At 44.9% G+C, this 22,070-nt stretch overlaps 1 protein-coding gene across 1 annotated transcript in view; it reads left to right on the top strand.

Moving 5' to 3' along the window:
* The window catches only part of LOC311043811 (ADAMTS-like protein 2), a 23,390-nt gene extending 1,590 nt beyond the window's left edge, over positions 1-21,800 (top strand). Inside the window, exons 2-19 of the mRNA XM_084055178.1 lie at positions 3,033-3,138; positions 4,320-4,465; positions 4,798-4,873; positions 5,068-5,170; positions 5,820-5,965; positions 6,326-6,449; positions 7,461-7,541; positions 9,612-9,787; positions 11,109-11,436; positions 14,543-14,894; positions 16,590-16,693; positions 17,013-17,139; positions 17,722-17,935; positions 18,230-18,385; positions 18,697-18,867; positions 19,088-19,264; positions 20,586-20,730; positions 21,570-21,800. Coding sequence (XP_083911304.1) covers positions 3,034-3,138; positions 4,320-4,465; positions 4,798-4,873; positions 5,068-5,170; positions 5,820-5,965; positions 6,326-6,449; positions 7,461-7,541; positions 9,612-9,787; positions 11,109-11,436; positions 14,543-14,894; positions 16,590-16,693; positions 17,013-17,139; positions 17,722-17,935; positions 18,230-18,385; positions 18,697-18,867; positions 19,088-19,264; positions 20,586-20,730; positions 21,570-21,697 — 2,859 coding nt within the window. The 5' untranslated portion in view covers position 3,033 and the 3' untranslated portion in view covers positions 21,698-21,800. The remainder of the gene's footprint in view (positions 1-3,032; positions 3,139-4,319; positions 4,466-4,797; positions 4,874-5,067; positions 5,171-5,819; positions 5,966-6,325; positions 6,450-7,460; positions 7,542-9,611; positions 9,788-11,108; positions 11,437-14,542; positions 14,895-16,589; positions 16,694-17,012; positions 17,140-17,721; positions 17,936-18,229; positions 18,386-18,696; positions 18,868-19,087; positions 19,265-20,585; positions 20,731-21,569) is intronic.
* Positions 21,801-22,070: the final 270 nt, after the last annotated feature.

Below are 22,070 nucleotides of genomic sequence, written 5' to 3'. Positions count from 1 at the left end.
TTTTCCAAAGTGCCTCAAATTTCAATGGGTATAATGGAGTTATTTTACTAGAGTTTGAGCCTGTGCTCTACTCTCCCCGCTGAACCACGCATCAAGATCAAGTCAATAAATAGGCCAGAGGTCAGTCCGTCTGAGCTCCCATTCCTTCCAGGCCAGGTGAACTCCACTGACCTCTCTTCAAGTCCCTTCAGACAGGCCTACTGACTCACTGACTCTCTACTTCAGCTCTCACTGTCTGTCTGTCTGTCTGTCTGTCTGTCTGTCTGTCTGTCTGTCTGTCTGTCTGTGCGTGTCTGTCTGTGCGTGTCTGTCTGTCTATCTGTCTGTCTGTCTGCCTGTCTGTGTTTCAGTGCTCCTGACCGTCTTTGTATACACGAGGCCGGGAAAAGCGGCAATCCATTTTCTGCTTCACACGTGAATGTGAGCTGGGGCTGACGCCGAGAAGAAACAGGAGAGGAGAGGAGAGGAGAGGGGGGAGAGAGGAGAGCAGAAGAGTCTAGCTCGGAGCAAGGAGAGAGGAGAGGAGAGGGGGGAGAGAGGAGAGCAGAAGAGTGTAGCTCGGAGCAAGGACTCTGTCCAGAAAGGATGAGTCTGCCCACTGACAACCAGACATCCCCAGGCTCCCCCCCGCCCTCCCCAACCTCTAGTCCAGCCTCCCAGGGGACAGACTATACCGCTGTCTGTCTGCGGAGCTGCCAGCGCAAGAAAAACACTACGGCGGGGCCGAGGGGCCCCCTGGGGGCCACAGGGGTGGGGGTGGGGCAAGGGGCGGGAAGAAGGGATTGAGGACGAGGAGAGGGCCGTGTTTACTTTTGTCCTCCCCGGCCTCTGTGCCCGCCCGCCCGCCTGGGAAGTGACAGAGTGGGAGGAAAGAGGGAGGAAGGCCCTGTCTGGCCCTGCCAGGGACAGGCTGGGCTGGAGAGACAGACAGACAGGCAGCGAGAGAGAGTCTGCTGTGTGTGTGTGTGTGTGTGTGTGTGTGTGTGTGTGTGTGTGTGTGTGTGTGTGTGTGTGTGTGTGTGTGTGTGTGTGTGTGTGTGTGTGTGTGTGTGTGTGTGCGTGCGTGCGTGCGTGCGTGCGTGCGTGCGTGCGTGCGTGCGTGCGTGCGTGCGTGCGTGCGTGCGTGCGTGCGTGCGTGCGTGCGTGCGTGCGTGCGTTTTGTGTGTGCTCCCACTTTTTCTGTGTGTGCATGTCTGCATAGTACGCATGCATGTACGAAAGGGCGTGTGCACCTATACTTGTATACGTACACGCAGGTCTGTCTGCAGTGTAAGTGCGTTTCTGCACACTGCCTGTGTGTGTATGTGTGTGTGTGTGTGTGTGTGTGTGTGTGTGTGTGTGTGTGTGTGTGTGTGTGTGTGTGTGTGTGTGTGTGTGTGTGTGTGTGTGTGTGTGTGTGTGTGTGTGTGTGTGTGTGTGTGTGTGTGTGTTTGGCAGCTGGCTGTGCTCCAGCTGTGTCTGGAAGGATAATGAAGTCCAGGTGTTCCCGCGGCTAGTTTAAGACACCTGTCACCAATATTTAGTGCCAGAGAAAGCCAGACTGCAAACAGGGCTAGACGATCTGTTTGCTTATTTTAAGAGGGCTGCCTAACTGGACTCAGACAAGCTGATGGGGAGGAGAAACGGACGGGGACATGGGATGTACACTGGGGCCTTTCCTAGAAACTCGGCATATATGTGTGTGTGTAGTGTACTGTATGTGCGTGCGTGCGTGCATGCACACAACTATGAGTGTGTGTGTGTGTGTGTGTGTGTGTGTGTGTGTGTGTGTGTGTGTGTGTGTGTGTGTGTGTGTGTGTGTGTGTGTGTGTGTGTGTGTGTGTGTGTGTGTGTGTGTGTTGTGTGTGGAGGGGGGTGGGGGGGGTATGTGCATGTGTGCACATGTGTAAGCCTATACTGTATGTGTGTATGCATGTGTAAACACATGTGTGTAAGTGTATGCCCCTGTCTGTCTTGTGTGTGTGAATACCTGTGTGTGTGTGTGTGTGTGTGTGTGTGTGTGTGTGTGTGTGTGTGTGTGTGTGTGTGTGTGTGTGTGTGTGTGTGTGTGTGTGTGTGTGTGTGTGTGTGTGTGTGTGTGTGTGTGTGTGTGTGTGTGTGTGTGTGTGTGTGTGTGAGTGAGTGTGAATGCCTGTGTCTGGGCGTATATAGGTTTCTACATTACCGTAGCAGTCAGTGGCTGGGGCCAGCCAGTGCGTTCACACTGAGCACGGCAAGGTAAAACAAAGGCCTACCTGTGTGCAAGAGCCGAGGGCTTGGTGTTCTAGGAAACTTACCTTAGTCCTTCCAGGCATTTGAGGCTTGTTTAACTTTTACATGGGCCGCGCCGCCGTCCAAGTCCTGTCTCAAACACCTGTGCTCTCTCAACAGCCTGTCTGTGTCACCGGCCGCCTTCCTGCGTCAGTGCACACGCCAGGCGTCCGTGGTGGACCTCAACGTTCTGCAAGGCATTTAGGTTGAGGCCCGCGCTCGGGTGTGTCATTAATGTAGGCATGGCATGGTTATACAGTCGGCTGAGTCAGTCCTAATGGTTGCCTCGTCGTCCATGTATCATAGGCATGGCTGGCTGGCTCTGGAGGTGCACTGAAACATGACATCACCTTTGTATTTACCTTAGTGGTGTTGTGGGGGTAATCTATGATCCTTGTCTCATTGCAACTGCCACCGTTTCCTCTAACTTGAGCCTAATGAGATTCAGACCTAATGCATACCCACTCTCACATACCAATGTTAGTCCTAATGAGATGCCAAGAGCATAACATGTTAACCTGCAACAATGATTGACACTGACTGTCTTTCATCTTCTATGTTTGTCTGATGTGTCATTACCTCTCCCTCTCTCTCTCTCTCTCTCTCTCTCTCTCTCTCTCTCTCTCTCTCTCTCTCTCTCTCTCTCTCTCTCTCTCTCTCTCTCTCTCTCTCTCTCTCTCTCTCTCTCTCTCTCTCTCTCTCTCTCTCTCTCTCTCTCTCTCTCTCTCTCTCTCTCTCTCTCTCTCTCTCTCTCTCTCTCTCTCTCTCTCCCTCTCTCTCAGGATGAGAGTGTGGTCATGGGAGCAGTGTGGGGAGACCAGCTTGGTGCTGTTGGGGTTCCTGACCCTGGCCGTCTCTGTGGGGAACCTGTCTTCCAGGGGCCAGCAGGTAGGGTGAATAATAACATCTCATCTGAGTCTCATCTTAGTTCTCATCTTATCTTTTCTGTTTTTTCTTTTTCTTTTTTATCAGGCCGGCAGTGCAGGTGGACAATATGTGAGGTCAAGCAAGTTAGTCTAATTGTGAACATCATCAGCGAGTTGATGAAATTGATGAGTCAAACAGCCAGTCAGTAGGTGAAATTGGACGGTCAGTCAGTAAGTAAGAGAAATCAGGCAACAGTCGGTCACTCAATTGGTTTGTCAAAAACGGGTCAGTCAGCCAGTTGGAGAATCAGTCAGCCACTCAGTCACTCACTCAGTCACTCAGTCACTCAGTCACTCAGTCACTCACTCAGTCACTCACTCACTCAGTCACTCACTCAGTCACTCACTCAGTCACTCACTCACTCAGTCACTCACTCACTCACACACCCTCTCCCCTGATACCCCTCGACTATCTCAGTCTGCACTTGCTGACTCTTTCCACCATTGTCTTCCTCCATACCTATCTATCTGTCTTTATATCTCTCCCTCTCTATCTCTCCCTCGCTTACGCTCTCAGTCTGGTATTTCCCAGATTCTCTCACACAGCTGCTCTGTCTCACACCTTCACAGGGAGCTCGCTGCACATACCAGTGGTCACTTTGATAAATCTGTCTGTGAACGAGACTATGTGATCTGGGAGAATTAGAGACGGTTTTTACGCATTTGGAATGCATAAAAGCTGATCCATTGGTAGTGTGACTTCCAAGTGCCGTGGTCAGTGATAGTTATTTATTGTACATTTGTTCTCTGTGCTGTCCATGTGAACGGTATCCTCCTAAATGTGCTGTGCGCCTTTTGTAGTGCTAAAATGACCGCTGTGGCTTCAATTAACTATTTACTACTAATAATCATTTCTATAATTTATAAATAAAATAATAAATATTACTTTATATATTTTTGCATTTGATTCCAGATAGGATAGTGTGTAGATAGACAGTAAACCAAGGGCAGAGAGACTGGAAAATCATGCAAGACAAGACGGGAGTTGGATCCAAACTCAAGTACACATACTCACAAGGAGCTTGATCAGTGTGTGTGTGTGTGTGTGTGTGTGTGTGTGTGTGTGTGTGTGTGTGTGTGTGTGTGTGTGTGTGTGTGTGTGTGTGTGTGCGTGTGCGCGTGCGTTCGCGTGTGTGTGTGCAGGAGGAGGGGGGTGTGGCATCCAACAGTCTGGAGGATGAGCTGGAGGTGACAACCTACTGGTGGGGTGAGTGGGCCAAATGGACCGCCTGCACACGCACCTGTGGAGGAGGGGTCATGAACCAGGAGAGACACTGCCTCAAACAGAGGTCAGCCTCTCACACACACACACGCACGCACGCGCGCACGCACGCACGCACGCACGCACACACACACACACACACACACACACACACACACACACACACACACACACACACACACACACACACACACACACACACACACACACACACACACACACACACACACACACACTCAGCATGTGCCTATACTGTACACGAAATATATAAATTGTTACTTAAAGGGATGTTGAAGTTTGAGTTGAAAAAGATCCATTTCCTTGATCACAGGGCACAGAAGCAACAGATAAAGATGATCGACAATATTTGTTATTTTTGTATGTCTTTCATATCCAAAGAAAGAAAGTAGCTGGCGGGAAAGACAACATGACCTGTACAGGCTCTCCAAAAAAATATCACCTTTGCAATACCAAGGTGAGCTCAGAGCACTTTTACATACAGTACAGAAAGCTATTCAATAATTTGATTTGATTCTGTCTGGGAGCAAAGACAGTTTTACATTTATTATCCTAAATTATCCTAAACAAGGCATAAAACATGACGTTGCCTCATATAATATAAAATACAACATGCAGCTATTTTAAATTAGTGTTGTTTCTGTATTGCAGGAGTGTCCTACGTCTGGAAGGAGCTTCAGAGAGGAGCAGTGCTGGTCTTTCAACTCCCAGCTTTACAATGGCAGGAACTACCACTGGAAACCCTTGTATCCGGGTAAAAAACTCATAAAATGCCCTCTCACTTTCTCCTGTGGCCCTTTAAACAAACTAGAGGTGATTGGGTCCTTTGCTGTTCAGACTGCTCTGAAACAAGCATGCACTGTGTCATATTTTCTTTGCCTCTGAAATGAATTATACTTAATAATAAAATTCAAAATGGTTTAAAATTGTAGATCTACAAGTTCACAATGTGCAGCCTTGTAGATCTGCCTATAATGACATGCCCAAATTAAGGTCACAACTTCAAATACAGCTTTATAGATTTTTTTTGTTTTATTTATTTTTAACTTTGCTTTTAATTAATGTCATCAGTTATTCTACTTCTACTTTAGTTAGCCTCATGTTGCCAGGTGATCAGAGATCTCCCCCTCCGAATACATCTGGTGATACGCCAACTGCTTTGATAGCTAATCTCGATACTATCCCAATATGAAGGGCCAGCCTAAAGTCTTTGCATTAGTTCTGCAAAGCAGTTCTTTTTTTTAAATCTCCAAACGTTTTCCATCCAGTTTCAGCAACAATTCTCACCCGTCTCTAGTAGTGAAGCATTTAGACTAGAGAGACTGCGGTTTGTGAGTCTACCCAATAGTAGCAGAAATGCTTTAAGTTTGCAATGATCCGGTGACCTTTGACCATACCCCCAGATGACTACGTGCACATCTCCAGTAACCCTTGCGACCTCCATTGCACCACGGCCGATGGACAGCGGCAGCTCATGGTGATGGCTCGCGATGGCACCTCCTGCAAGTATAGCAGCTACCGTGGTGTCTGTGTGGACGGTAAGTGTGAGGTGAGTCAAGCGGCTTCTTTTCTTTCTCTTTTTTATTAATCTGTCTTTGTGGTCCTTTTTAAAACCTGGGAAATCACACAGAGATCAGCATCTTTTGAGGAAGAAAATATAGCGTTCCAAAGATTCAAACCATGTAACATTGAACACATTTGACCTCTGAAGCTCCGTTACGATGGTGTCACCCGTAAATAGCAGACCTACAAGCAGACCTACAAGCAGACCTACAAGCTGACAACACGTCGCATCATGACACGTTGACCCTATAATGACATGCCCAAAATAGGGATGCATGCATGGTTGAAAGTGGTTAAACATGACACAGCATTAACACAGAACTGTTATGTTGGCTTTGCCGCTCAGCCAATCGGATGTGACGGAGTGCTCTTCTCCTCCAACACTCTGGATAAGTGTGGCGTGTGCCAAGGAGATGGAAGCAGCTGTAGCAGAGTTACTGGAAACTTCCGCCGCGGTGCCACTACATTAGGTAAATGACTGGCTTCATAATATCTACTCATTCAGTAGCATTGCTTTAGTTGCTTGAGGAGGAGGTTACATTAGCAGTGAAAGATGCAGTACAATCACGTGGTAGCGTAACCGCTTTGAAGGGATAGTTCACCCCCAAAATGACCTTTTTTCTATTGATTAGTCACCCCATGCAGACTTGAATCCATGGATATTTTTTTGTCTAGCCAATAATTTAATAATATGACCGGCAGCGGTTCCGTTAGGAGACACAAAGAGTCTCCTTTGTGTGTCCTACCGGAACCGCTGCCTACCGGTCCGCTGGTCATCAAATTATTGGCTTAGGAATGCAACAAAAACGAAACATATCCATGAATTCAAGTCTCCATGGGGTGACTAATCGATAGAAAAAAGTATCCCTTTAAGCCCTGTTTAATACTTCGTCATACAATGGTGTCACATGGCGGAAAGAGCCCATCTACAAGCTAAATGTATTGTGAGCTTGTAGATCTTGTAGATTTTTTATTATTTTTTTCTCACCTATAATGATATGCCCAGAGTAGGGCATGTGATTAAGGCTGAATGTGATTAAGGCTGGGAGAAGCAGGTTTCTGTCCAGATGTTTTTTTTTGTTGGAAGGTCTAGGCAAGGGAAAGTGAATGAGCTACACTCTTTTAACAAGGCACTCAACCACAAGTGCCATTGCTGCACGATGTGCTGACCAGCTGCCAGGTGCGAATGAATATGTGTAAGAATGTGAATTGCTGAAAAAGAGCACTCGTTTTCAGCTAAATCTTCCTGGGTAGATAAAGGTTAGAAATAGCCATGAAATATACTGATTGATTAATACAATTTCTAGAAAAGGTTGACCATTCCTACCAGTGGATGTAATGAAAGGGAATAAAAATGTTGGAACTGGTTTTATTTTTTTGTCATGTAGCCAAGCAATAACTAAAGGTCAAGGCAGAAACCGGTTGGTCAGTAATCACTGGTAACGTAAAAAGGTAATGTTTTCCTGTTTCCTGTTACCAAGGTTACTCCTTTATCACCCAAATCCCTGAAGGATCTTGGGACATTCAAATCATTGAGAGGAAGAAGTCAGCTGACGTTCTAGGTGCGTACTTCCTCCTTTCCTGCTCATCATGACTGTACACACACGCACACGTGCACATATTGTATGCACTTGAGCACGTGCATCCAGTAGTCTACGTAAAGGTAGGTAGACTAGTGCATGTATACTCAGTAATAAAGTTATTTCCTGGTACATATTTCTTCTTTTCTTAGACTCATTTAAGATTATTAGGGTCTGGTCTGTGCTTCATGATGACTTCACTGATCCTTTTATTGGCAGTGCTTATCTAAGAAATAATTAGATCAATCAAACCTCATTATATAGCTAGAGCTTGTTTGGGCAATGTATAAAATTGTTACCAACTTGTTATGCGCACTAGATACTTCAACCGACATCCAAAGTTTGTCCGGACAGGGTAGTTAATAACTACAAAATGACGTAATTCCAAAATTCAGCAGGGCCTGTCAGACTTTTTTTCGGCTGTTTTTGCACTTCTGAGGTGTTCTGACTAGCCATAGAAAGTTTGCCGTGATATATGTAGTTTGGTTTATAAACAGGTACAAACACCCCTGTAATCCCTCTATGAGTGACCATGCATAAAACTATAGGTTACTGGACGACGTAACCCCGGTTTTACGATAATATGAGCGAGATGTCTCGCTATCGGAGAGCGCCCTCTGGCGTGATCACAGAAGCATTACCTTATAAATTCCAGACAATTCTTTAGCTGGACTCTGACCGCCCTCTGACGGGAGGGGGGAGGGGCCCGCCCCCGCCCTCCATCCTATATAAGTCAGAGGCGAGTCATTTCCCGTAATTCATGATAACATTTTTCTTCTTGTTCGTAAACAAGAAGGGTGTCTTTCGAGACATCTCGCTCATATTATCGTAAAACCGGGGTTACGTCCAGTAACCTATAGTTTTACTTCAAATACTCACTCAATGTCTCGCTATGGGAGATATAGTAAACTCCCTGATTGTTATCTCGAAGTCCAGAGTAACCAGCCTAGCGGCCTGATCCCCGTCTGGAGGCTACACTAAGGACCGTATGCGCCACAGGGGCCGCAGTTACGTCCAAACTGTAGAACCTGGCAAATGTCAAGGCCTAAGCCCAACTTGCCGCATTGCAGACATCCTGAATGGAGACCCCTCCGAAGAGGGCCCATGTCGCTTTTCCCTTGTAGAATGTGCCCTCAGTCCCACTGGGGCAGCATCCCACCACTGGAATAGGCTAACTAGCCTGGTAAACCCTCCCTCCGGAAATCTCATTTCCTCTCTCGAAAACGAGATGATTCATCTCAAGGGGTTGATCCTTCTAATAAAGGTACTATATTTGATTCCAGGAGTGAGTCTGGCATGAACGCCCATTGTGGCAATGTGGATGTGGGCGGGAGTAATAACGTTGACTGACAACCCTTCAGTATCAGTATCACCAGTATCACCGTCAGCCCCTGGTCCCTCACTCTCACGAGTGTGGGAGCTAACAGGGACAGCGGAGACACCGGTTCCACCGATAGCTGTGCACCGCTTCAGTGGCTTGTGCGACCAAAAGGAGTGAGCCACAGTATTGCTAGGCAGATTTGATTGTAGAGATTATCTTTTCAAAACAAAACAGAGCTACAGAGCTTATTTTCTTCATTTATCCTAAATGCAATGCGATCTGCCTTTGGAACCCAATGGTGGGTGTAAATTCTGAGTATAGGTCACAAAAAGATGTCATAACTAGATCACTTCATATTGCGTATACGGTAAGTATACTCTCAGGATCATTTGGTTTTACACTGCAATATTGGATTTAGCATGCATGTCCCCAATTCAATGACAACATTCCTGGCAGCACCATTTTAAAGTGGCAAATGTGTTTAGGTGTGCAAGGAGAGAGAGAAATGGATATAGAAAGAGATAGTAAAAGAGACGCACGCACGCACGCACGCACACACACACACACACAGCAAATTTACAGAGTACAGAGTTCACCCCTGAAGATGACCTTGTGAGGAAGTGTTGAGTTTGGACTGTCCAACCTTTAATAAATGTTTATCTAAGCCTATAAATGTGCTGTTTTCAGCCTGTGTTCTGCCCTGTGGCTTATTATACTTATCTCCTCCCTAGCTGTGACCGATCAGGCGGGTAACTTCTTCTTCAACGGGGCCTACAAGGTCGACACCCCGCAGAACTTTCACGCTGCAGGCACTGTATTCAAGTATCGACGGCCCATGGATGTGTACGAGACTGGAATTGAATACATCGTAGCCAAAGGCCCAATTGACCAGGCCATCAATATACTGGTAAATGAGTACACTGTATATTTATTTTAATTGTACATACTGTATTTTATAGGGATGATGCAGTTTAACATAGTTCCAATACAGAATATGAAGCTGATGGGCTACACAGAGAGTTTATAGGTATTACTAATTTTCAACTCTTGTCCCTAGTTGGTCCCTAGTTGGGCTTTACATGTACATTCAAATATACAGCTTTCATTATCATAAAACCACAACATATTCTAAAGCATAATTTATGCTTCTGTGGAAAAGGTGCCTTGTGACATGTTGCTTGAAAAAAAAAAAAGTATTTTCCAATGGAAAAGATGTAAAAGGAGAATTTTGGACTAAGTTTTTCATACCTTTTCTATGATGTTATATCTTAGGATGAATGGTACAGTAGAAAAATTTCATAAGTCTATCCCGGGTCGGCCACAGCTTAAAACGTGCGCGGATAGGCCTTGCGCTAGATCGCATATTTTACGCACGCTGACGCACTTTCAATGTAAATGCAATGTTAATGTGGTGGGGAAAGTCGTTCTGTGTTTGAATGAGTACAGACCTTGTACTCTGACAGTGGCCATATATTGAGCACAGCACTGGGCATGAGCCAGCTCTGATAGATTTCTTTACAGGAGAAAGGAATGAAAAGAAAAAAAAGAATATGACTCTCTCGATTGTTCCACTGGCTTGTCTCTACTCATACAAGGCTTTCATCATCTTACAAGTCTCCAAGACTCTGAACCATATCTGGATCAGAGCATCTCTGCAGCTCAGTGGGCCTAGACCTATGGCCTAGACATATACAATGTGCTGGCACTGCCAAGTGCTCAAATGCTTATCGTGAACTTTGTTGCATGTTGCCCTCCCTCCTTGCTGGTATTTAGTCACATAAAATAATACAAAAGTAAATACAGGAGCAGAAATAGGAAAATACAGTACTGGTGCACGAACATACAAAGATAATTTGCATTCTGATCCTCTCTCATCAAGGCTGGAGCACAGTCCCGAGACCAGTGCCAAATCTGGACTTCTATGGTCATACCTCTATAGTCATAGACTACAGTCTGTTTAAACTCACTCTTGTCAAAGCCTCAGCCACTGCTGTTGCTCTATACGTTTATATACTGTATTCATTCATTGCATAACACGCATTTACTGAAATAGTAAAAGGTTGACCATATTATCTCCATCAACTGTATTATACTCAGTCAAATGAAAAACTATAGGCCTACAGTAATTGGAATGCAATAATGTAACATTTACATGTACAGTATATCAGTAACTGAATGCTTCTGTGTTGACTAATATTAGTACTGCCAATCATCTTGTCCCCCCCCAGGTTTGGAACCAGAATGGCCGGATCCCTTACATCACCTATGAGTACACAGTCCTCCGTGAGTCCCTACCCCCTGTCCCTCCTCCCCCTGTCTACACCGGCTCCGACAGCTCAGGTGGAGGGGTCTCTGTGGAAGTGGGTGGTCTGCTGGCTGCTAACAGCAGCGTTTATGACAAGGGGCCTCCTGTGAGCCAACAGAACCAGGTGCTGATGGAACCAGGGTCCCCAGGTGGGACTGAGGGGCAGAAGGGCCAAGAGACCAATGAGGTGTATGAGGAAACGGCGGCTATAGACTGTGACCAGGATACCCCGGCATCACAGCAGTACACAGGTACAGTAGGCTCCACTGATTATAACACCCAGTAGTGATGAGCGGGCCGACCCGTAACCCGCGGGACCCGCGGCGCGGGTGTGTCGAGTCAGAATTTCAGAGGCAATTATGCGGGTTGCGGGTGAGCGGGTCAGCGGCTCTCACGCAAAAAATAAAAATAAAATCACATGCTCTTGTTTTGTCTTTATTCCTAATAAGAATAAGAATAATAACAATAAAACAGTTTGAATACACATGGGGTGTATACTTGAAGATTATTTTCCTTCATGATTTTACCGGGTTTTTTTTATACCACGGGTCGCGGGGCGGGTTGAGCCATAGATTTATATATGGGTTCGCGGGGCGGGTTGAGGCGGGTTGGGTTCCGGGGCGGGGCGGGTCATGAAAAAACCCGACCCGCACATCACTAACACCCAGGTTTTGTATAGCCTGAAAACCAGACAAATCTGCCATTGCAAAAAATGAATTGCCCTCGGCAGATTTGGTCTGGCACCGCTCAGTTGTGATTGGATTTTACTCCCTCCGAAGCAGTGAGGGACCAATCAGGGCCCAGTATGCAAATATGGGGCGGGTTTATCACCAGAGGCATTTTTTTAATTCGCCTCTTTGAAATGCAGGTTCCACACAGAGATGCCAGACTGATATCTACGCAGTGATATTAGTCTGGCCAGTGGCCATGCCAAGCTAGGTTTTGTATGTATGTATGTATGTATGTATGTATGTATGTATGTATGTATGTCACTACTGTATGAATGTAAATGAACCTGTAATACTTATGTAGCAGGGCTAGGAAAAGCAATGACTACGCCACCCACACATATAGGAGTGAGGGATCCTTTAAACACATTAACCATATACTGTATATGTATAGATATATAGGACTGAACAAGGTAAGGTTCCCCAGGAAGGTACGGGTTCAGAATTAACAGAACCAGAGGCTGATGTATCAAATGTGTCAAGTTTATTCAACAGTTGTTATAAAAATAGTCAGGTTAAAATACAGAACGGAAGAAAGCGGTTAGTGTTAGAGTTCTGCAAAAAGGGACTGAACTCAAGAGGCAAAGGGGGCAATAAGGGTAAGGGCTTCGGGGCCTCTAAAGTAAATATACAGAAATTAACCAACTCAAATCCAAATAATGCAAAACCAAAAGAAAATAAAGTAAATAAGTTACCAAAAGCAAATAAGCAAATCAAAACAAACTACAAATAAGCAAAACCAAAATCAAAATCATGCAATGCTAATTAATGGCCCAGTATAGCTCTGTCCTCAGTCAACCCTATTGCACTCAGTCTAAATAGTATACATATATATGGCACAGTGGGAAAAACAGTGATGTACAGTTCAGCTCCTACAAAAATCAAATAATAGCATTAGACCAACCCTCCAACAATTCATCAATTCATTAGGCTCCTATAGCAAGATGACAGAATACAGAAAAATAACAAACATACCCAAATAGTCAATGTATGCTCATGGCTCCAATTTATAAAGGTCTGCACAGCCACAGAGTACTGCTACTCAAAGGACCTGGAGGCTTCTGGAAGTACAGATATATATTAGTATAATTAACAACAGGCCTAATACTGTCAGCCTATCTAAACTCTTATACATATACTATTGTTACAATGAGTTATAAAAACCTTGTCATTTGTTTCAGATTGTCTTACCGAGAATTAGTCTGTACCCCTCATGCCTCCAGGTCTCTCTCACAAACACTCAAACCAGGCTTCTGGCTAGACAGGAGGCCACAAACCTGGCCACCCCTCTTTATGCACTTTCCTTAAAGGGCCAGTGCTACACTTAGATGGGAGAATATATACATGCAATATGTGATACCATCCCAGTAGGGGGCACGGTAGTCTCAACGCATGCAAGACCATCCTGAAAATAGTCTAAATTTTTCATTCCTTATTGAACTTTCCTTGATAAACACAAAGCCCTACTGGAGCCAGGATAACCACTTAAGCCATATATACAGCTGTACTTTATTGTATGACGAATAGAGAAAATAGCCTATCTACAAGCTCACAGCGCATAGAGATGACTTATTTTGAGCTTGTAGGGATTTCACATTTCACATTAGCCCTGGCATCCCTGCTTTGTGCACATCATTGTAGGTGACAACTATCAACAATTATTAAATTATGACGATGAAAATAGCAGATCTAGAAGGTCACAACACATTGGCTATATTTGATATTCGTCACACAACGAATTATATAGTGTTTAAGTGGTTAACTGGAGCCTCTCTATGTGTGTCGGCCCTTTGGATGAGTCTATTATTCATAAGAAAGATACATAAAGGCGAGCCAGAGAAGATAAAAAATTGAGTGGTTCATGGCGTATTCTCCTCCTTAAAAATGGCTGCATGGCATACATGAGTGGTAATGGTCTTCCTCCATGCTCTTAGCTGGCTGTGTATGACTGTTGTGTTGAGGCCATTATACCATCAATGTGGGTGCTGCTGGGTGAGATGAAGGGAGGCTCCCACAGTGGTTGAAAAGCTCCCTGTCAAACTTAACTTAAAGGGATTGTAGGCAAGTTCAGAGATTAAAAAAAAAGAAAAAAACTGTTGTCAAACACCGCTCAGGTTTGGCTCCTCCCTTTTCTTAGTCCACTTCCTCTGGGAACATTACATGTTTAAGGCAGTGGTGCTGACAGATTATGTCAGCACCACTGGATCAAATGTTACTCAACTACAAGTGAAAGTTGCTCAGTCACATTTGCACTTGAGTTAAAGTACTGGAGAACATACTTACTGTAAGAATTAAAAAGTACATACTTAAATACATTCAAAAGTACAAATTACAGTGTATTGATTCGTTTTTATATCAGTGCATTGCTGTGTTGAAATGTAGACATTTTCCAAAACAGTTGAAAGATTTTCCTGAAATCTTTGGAAAATTATAATAGTGAAAATAGCGGATCTACAACCTCACAATGTGAGGTTGTAGATCTGCTATTTTCACTATTTGAACTAGGGCTTAAATGGTTAATTCATAATGAACCTATTCCCTTCCTAGAAATGCATTGGAGTCAAAAGTACAAATAGCCAAGTAAAGTACAGATACTCAAAATAGGTCTTGTTGTGTTGTCATCCATCAGAGGGAAACAGCAGTCATACAGGTAGCCCCTCCCTCCCTGCTCCTGCCAGTGGACCTCTGGAGGCTGGACCAGACTCCAACCCAAACCTCATCTGGAGGGTCCTGTTGGGCGACCGGATTGGACCGGATGAACTGCTCATCAACATCTCCACCAATCAGCTTCTGACTGAGGGGGAGGGGCTGTTCTCCTCCGAGGTTGGACCGGTAGACTTGGACATGAGCGGGCCGTTCCCTCTCAACAGGACCCTCGAGTTCACTTTGGGCCGCAAGCGAAACGACAGTGGGGATGTTTTCTACAACAACAGAACCATGGTGCCAGGCTCAAGGAACGCGAGCCGCTCCAACAGAACCAGGTAATAATTCGGTTCAGAGTCAAAGGTCACCATGTTTTGAATAAGTTATGTCCGGGCACCTAGGCTCCAATGTGGCCTGACAGCGCGTTGCGGGTTCGAGTCCCGATACCGACGGCCTTTGCTGCGTGTCACTCCCCATCTCTCTCTCCACGTTTCCTGTATACCAACTGTACTATCAATAAAAGTCATAAAAATACACCAAAAAAAACTATTTCATTATGGAGGTAGTATGCAGCAAACATTTGTCGTTGTTGTTGATTCAGACAACAAAAATCCAGAGGATAGCACTTAAAAGCATTGCTTAAAATGTTTTTAAGTAGTTATTATGTAGTTCATAGTGGTTTGTGTAAAACAAACACAAAAACACACAATATATATATATATATATATATATATATATATATATATAACACAAAATAAAACCCTCTAATTTCATTATAAAACATTTTTTTATCATTTATAATGAAATATATAGGGTTTAAGTGGTTCGGCCTTAGCAGCGTCTATAGGCTCACTACCTCTTGATGGACTCTCGTTTGTCTACAAGAGAAATCCGTCATGTAAAGGCACACATAGCAATACAAGGCAGGCGGAAAGACAAGCAGCAAGGGTCTTTTTTTAGGCAGCACAAGCAAGCTGCCAGGCAGATGGACAGACAGACAGGCAGCAGGGCAGGCAGCCAGTAAATCAGACAACAAAAAAAAAAGTTAGGCAGCAAGACAGGCAAGGCAGGTCCACCTGGCTAGGATTGCATTCTATCATATTTATAATTCATGTTGGCTTCCCTGCACTGTGTCCAAGTCCAAACACGGCTTCAGCAGCTCTCCTGCCAGCACCTATAAAACACATCCCATGACACACCCTGTTCTCTGCTCCAGGAGAGAGAGGAGGGGGGGGGACATACAGGGAGACAGAGAAAGAGACGGGAGAGATAGATAGAAGGAGAAGAATGAGATACAGAGAGCAAGACAGAGGGAGAGAGAAAAAAAAAAGGTGGATAGGGAGAAAGACGGCTGGAGAAAAAGAGAAGTGAGGGAAAAAGACAACAGAAGGAGATAGAGGTGCAGTACGTGGGAGAGAAGGAGGGATATGTCCACACTTAAAAACAAATAATTTAAGGTATTTACAGAAAAGGCCATCATAAATTAAAAATATGACACGAAGGAGGAAAAAGCTGCTGTCAGACTGTAGTGCACCTCTGGGGAGAAATGAGGGAATTAGTCACAGTTATTCAGAGAGACGTCGGCGAGGTTTAATGCCTGATTTATACTTGGGTGGGCGCCGTGTCGCTCACTGTGAATAGTATAAATCAGGCTTAAGTCAAACTTCCTGTGATTTTCTAATACATGTCTGGACTGGCCAAGGCGCTGGCCGCCATTATGACAACGAGTGACTTTTATGTGATCTGATGAAAAAGTGCCCGTGTGCCCATTCTGATATTCAGGCTGAATGTCTTGCGTACAGTAACTGTGATGTCGCAGGATTCTCTGACCCAAAGGCTATGTGTGTGCTGGTGTGTGTGCTGGTGTGTGTGTGTGTGTGTGTGTGTGTGTGTGTGTGTGTGTGTGTGTGTGTGTGTGTGTGTGTGTGTGTGTGTGTGTGTGTGTGTGTGTGTGTGTGTGTGTGTGTGTGTGTGTGTGTGTGTGTGTGTGTGTGTGTGTGTGTGTGCATGCATGTGCAACATGTGTGTGACAGGGGAAACCAGAGGCTGCTTCAGAAAAACCGGCAGATGAGTGCTGCTGACATGTACCGCTGGAAACTCTCTTCTCAGGAACCCTGCAGCGTCACCTGTTCAATAGGTAGAGACACACACCCCATACACGTGTATTACACAGACACACACACACGCACGCACGCACGCACGCACGCACGCACGCACGCACGCACGCACGCACGCACGCACGCACGCACGCACGCACACACACACACACACACACACACACACACACACACACACACACACACACACACACACACACACACACACACACACACACACAGCTATTTTCAAATAACCAAAATAAGGGATTAAGTGGTTGAACATTTTCGGTATGCTTTTGTAAGATCTCATCATCTCAACCCCTTTCCTCTATGTTTTCTTGTGTGTTTGTGTCTAAGGAGTGTCTAAGTCGTTTGCCATGTGTGTACGCTATGACGGTGTGGAGGTTGATGACATATACTGTGATGCTCTGACCAGGCCTGAGCCAGTCCACGACTTCTGCATCGGCAGAGAATGTCAGCCCAGGTAGGACATACTGTACACTACGGCAGTGGTCCAGTTTTTCATGTTGTGAAAGAGACATTGGCTTGTTAGCTTGAAAATCAGTTATTAGTGGTTAATGAAGAATATCAGATTTAGTTGAAGTTAAGTTAGTCCCTTGGTGTTTCGAATGTTAGGCATGTGCCAGCATGGACCACAAACCAAAGCAAACAAAGATCGAGATGACACATTCCCTCGGAAATGACAGTAATTAATAATACATTTTGTGTTAAAATATTGGTTTGGGTGATGTATAGGGGAATTTGCTCATTCATTACAGCATGTTAGTGTGACCACTTGAATTCAAACCAAGGTCTCCCGCAACTATATCTACCACTCATCCAAAGGGCAATCCCCCTTGGCCTCCATTGCCAGTGTAGTGTAGATAAACCAGATAGATAGACTCCACCTTATGTCAAAATGTCTTTGGACATTTTCTGTGCATCTTGCTCACAGAAAGCGAATGTATTTTGTAAGGCAAGTGTCCCTTTTGGGCCAATAAAACCTCAAGCTTTGAGCATGCTATGTGAAAACAGCCTTTCACTTAATTTCCTGTCTTCCATCCAGATGGGAGGCGAGCAGCTGGAGTGAGTGTTCCAGGACCTGTGGAGAGGGCTTCCAGTTCCGGCTGGTGCGCTGTTGGAAGATGCTGTCCCCTGGCCTGGACAGCTCTGTCTACAGTGACCTCTGCACCCAGGCTGAGCTAGAGAGACCTGTGGAGAGACGGCCCTGCAAGAGCCCTACCTGTGGACCCCAGTGGGAGGTGGCCGAGTGGGCTGAGGTAGGGGACAGGGGAAAGCATTGGAGAAAGTACAAGGCAGAGAGCCTGTGCGAGAGAGAGAGAGAAAGAGACAGACAGACAGAGAGAGAAAAAGAAAGTTTCAGAAGGCTCTCAGATGAAGTGTCACTGCCAGGGATGGATATCTTACAAATCTGTTGTTATGGCCTTCATTCAATAAAGTACTTCATTATCAGGTTTGTTAGAAAACACGATGTGGCCAGATCTTAAATCAGAAAGTGTTAATGGTCATATTGCAGAGTGACTCTGCCCTCTGCTTGCTTCTCCTCTGTACAGTGTCCAGCCAAGTGCGGCCGCAAAGCCCAGGTGATGCGTGAGGTCAGGTGTTCAGACGAGACCAGATCATGTGATCTAACGACCAAACCTCCTCACACCAAGAACTGTACTGGCCCTCCCTGTGAACGCCATTGGACTGTGTCAGAGTGGGGGCCTGTGAGTGTATGATCTTACAATACATACTATAAACACAGCCCAGACTAATATGTCAGTTTCGCTTCAATTTTGGCTTTATTGGCATCTGATTTTCTGGATGGATGGATGGATGGATGGATGGATGGATGGATGGATGGATGGATGGATGGATGGATAAAACTGTAAACAGATTGTCCAAATGTAATGATGAGGGTTTAATTAAAGTTCAGAAGTCTGATGGCTTGGGGAAAGAAACTTTTACAAAATGCGGCTGTTGTCACCGGATGTTTATTTATCACCATTGGACTTTTGCCTGTTTCGACCTCTGCCAGTGCTCAGGGTCGTGTGGCCATGGAAAGATGGTGCGTCATGTCTACTGTAAGACCCCAGAGGGACGCGTGGTTCCTGAGTCACAGTGCTCTCCAGACAACAAGCCCCTGGCCATCCACCCTTGTGGGGAGAGAGACTGCAGTCCACACTGGATAAGTCAGGACTGGGAAAGGGTAAGGTCACTGGATGCTATCTGTTAATTAAATCATGAGGGAGGCTGCCAGTCTGGGATATAAGAGAGTATGGAATGTATTAACCGGAATAACCGCTAGACTAGACTGGCAACAGTTAAACTGAAGGAGAAGAATGGCTGGATAAATGGACAGAATAATCGCTGACTTAAATTTAGTAAAGTTTAATAATGCACAAATAACCTTATTTGTCTGTCTCTAGTGTAACACAACATGTGGACGCGGTGTCAAGCGGAGGATTGTGCTCTGTGCCGGCATCACCGCTGGAAAATTCCAGACCTTTGATGATGAGGCCTGTGGTGGAGGCGAGAAACCTGAAGAGGAGAACACCTGCTTTGAGAGGCCGTGCTTCAAGTGGTACACCACACCCTGGTCAGAGGTGAGCATAGTGTCAAAGACCACACCCTGGTCAGAGTTCAGCATAATGGCAGACAGTGACACAATGGCACTTTTGGTCTTGTGGAGCTCATCGACTAGGCCGGGACTATGAATTTTGGGTTTCGTATCCCTCTGTACAGTTGCTCAATGGCTCCAACGTGGCATTGACTGGCCAGGGTTTTGGGTTCCCTTCCCTGCATAGACCAATAGATAGAGCATAAGTTAGAAGCTTCATTCCCGACACTGAAAATGCCACCCATACTAAAAATGCCACCAATCATGGTAATGTACTATGTTTTTGATGAGCTAGCCACACAATGGCAATGGCATCTTTGCTTTATGGTCACATTTGCAAATATATCTGCCCAAACTATACAAATTATTTCAGAGACATTTGCCTTTCCTATTGCAGGAATTTAAAGAATGTGACGAGGATTTGGTTTTAACTGCCTACTGTCACAATAACAGCAGACAAAGTTATATCAAAATGACATGGGTCATAAATTGAGATAATAAAATTTGCACATTTAGTGTATTTAGTACTGTTGCAGCTAACCACTCTGAACTGAGCTGAGCTGTACCCTACTGTGCTGGCTCAGTTCCACATCCTGATTGCTGGAACTGGGCTTGGAAAGGGAAAAGGAACATCTTCGATTTGCCAGTGGCCTGAATTGGCCTACACCAGTGTAACGTGAACCTCTACTGTATGTGTCTTGAGCATAGGCCCTCAATGACAGTGTATACCGGTACGCAATCTTATACTACTTTGCACCCTCTAAAGGACAAACCCTGGGATACCTTATGGCATATTGTGACATTTTAATGTAAAAAAAACCCCAAAAAAAACACAAAAAAATAGAACATGCACATCCATTCACTGGTGCAGGTGCAGAACAGAATGCTACTAAAAAGAAAGACAGAGTCCCTCACACTGCTATAATGCTCCCAGAAGTGTTCATTATCAACAACAAAAAATCCATCCACACAGGGTCTTCTTCAGGATGACCCATTCTCATGTTCCATGCGAGCCTATTAATTATATTCAGTATAATTACAGTACCTCACAGACCAGTTGCTCTGCATCCTCTGCCATTATATTGAATGTCGAATGTTGTCGCACCAATGCCACAAAGACAATTTGATTTATTCATTCATTTGTTCATTTATTATGCTTAGCAACATAATGCTCATTCTGATTATGAGTCAAACAAACAAACAAACAAACAAACAAACAAACAAACAAACAAACAAACAAACACTCATACAGTCAGTCAGTCAGTCAGTCAGTCAGCCAGCCATTAATTATGCTGCCTTTTCCACAGTGCACTAAGACATGCGGTGTTGGTGTGAGGATGAGAGACGTGAAGTGTTACCAGAGCAGGGAGCTTGTCCGTGGCTGTGACCCCCTCACTAAACCTGTAGCCAAACAGACCTGTGCTCTACAGCCCTGCCCCACTGAGCCACCAGGTAAGATGAACAACCAAGGGCTAAAGATCTCTTAAGCCTGATTTATGCTTCATTGAACGCCAGTGTTGATAGTGCATCGTGTTGTGAGCTTGTAGATCCACTATTTTTGGAGCATGACACTGGCACGCAACAAAGTATAAATTAGGTTAGAGATGACTGTCAGACTGGAACTGTGTTTGTGGGTCACAAAAAAAAATTACATTCAACCAAACACCTTTCTTACCTCTCCTCCCACCCACAGCACCATAGGAAGCACCATAGAAGACAGGGAAGCACCATGGGAAGCACGATAGATGACAGGGAAGCGCCATAGGAAGCACCATAGAAGACAGGGAGGCACCATAGGAAGCACCATAGAAGACAGGGAAGCACCATAGATGACTGGGGAGCACCATAGGAAGCACCATAGAAGACAGGGGAGCACCATAGATGACTGGGGAGCACCATAGGAAGCACCATAGATGACTGGGGAGCACCATAGGAAGCACCATAGAAGACAGGGAAGCACCATAGGAAGCACCATAGATGACTGGGGAGCACCATAGGAAGCACCATAGATGACTGGGGAGCACCATAGAAGACAGGGGAGCACCATAGGAAGCACCATAGATGACAGGGAAGCACCAGGATTTGAAGTGTGTCCGTGGGTTTTATCAATATTGAACCAATGTAAAGCATTAACAAGAGCTTGTGACTAAATAATAACTATATTAGATCCACTGGAACACAGGTTATTTTTTCCATTTCCAGACAAATGACAGTTTTGGACATACAAGATTTCCACCCAACACAGAGACGATATACTACTACTTTGCGTGATTTTGCTTGTCCTTTCCCAGATGAGAGCTGCCAGGACCGCCCCACCACTAACTGCTCCTTGGCACTGAAGGTTAACCTGTGCAGCCATTGGTACTACAGCAAGGCCTGCTGCCATTCCTGCCGGGTGATACGAGCCTCCTCCTCCTAGTCTTAGGGAGAGATTACACCTCGCTAGGGCTGTCACAATAACAAATTTAAGTTGACGATTAATTGTCACTCAAATAATTGCGAATTGTGTGTTTGGCATTGAACATTGGAACATATGAAGCCTTTTAGGCTTTGTAATCGTAATAACTGAAATATACAAAATACAGAAATTATTGACTTATTTAATAATTGTAAAAATAGCAGAAATAGTCGATCTACAATGTAAGCTTGTAGATCAGCTATTTCAGCTTTTTTAATATTTGAAAATGTGTGAAAATCTTTCAACATGGCAACGATTATGCAAAAATATTTACAATTATCTCAAATAATTGCGATTAGACGATTATGTAATAATTGTGACAGGCGTACACCTC

Source organism: Gymnoscopelus microlampas, assembly GCF_963454915.1.
Source record: "Gymnoscopelus microlampas genome assembly, chromosome: 4".
Classification (NCBI taxonomy): domain Eukaryota; kingdom Metazoa; phylum Chordata; class Actinopteri; order Myctophiformes; family Myctophidae; genus Gymnoscopelus; species Gymnoscopelus microlampas.
The sequence above is the reverse complement of the archived record's forward strand: the minus strand, read 5'-3'. Positions and strand labels throughout refer to the sequence as shown.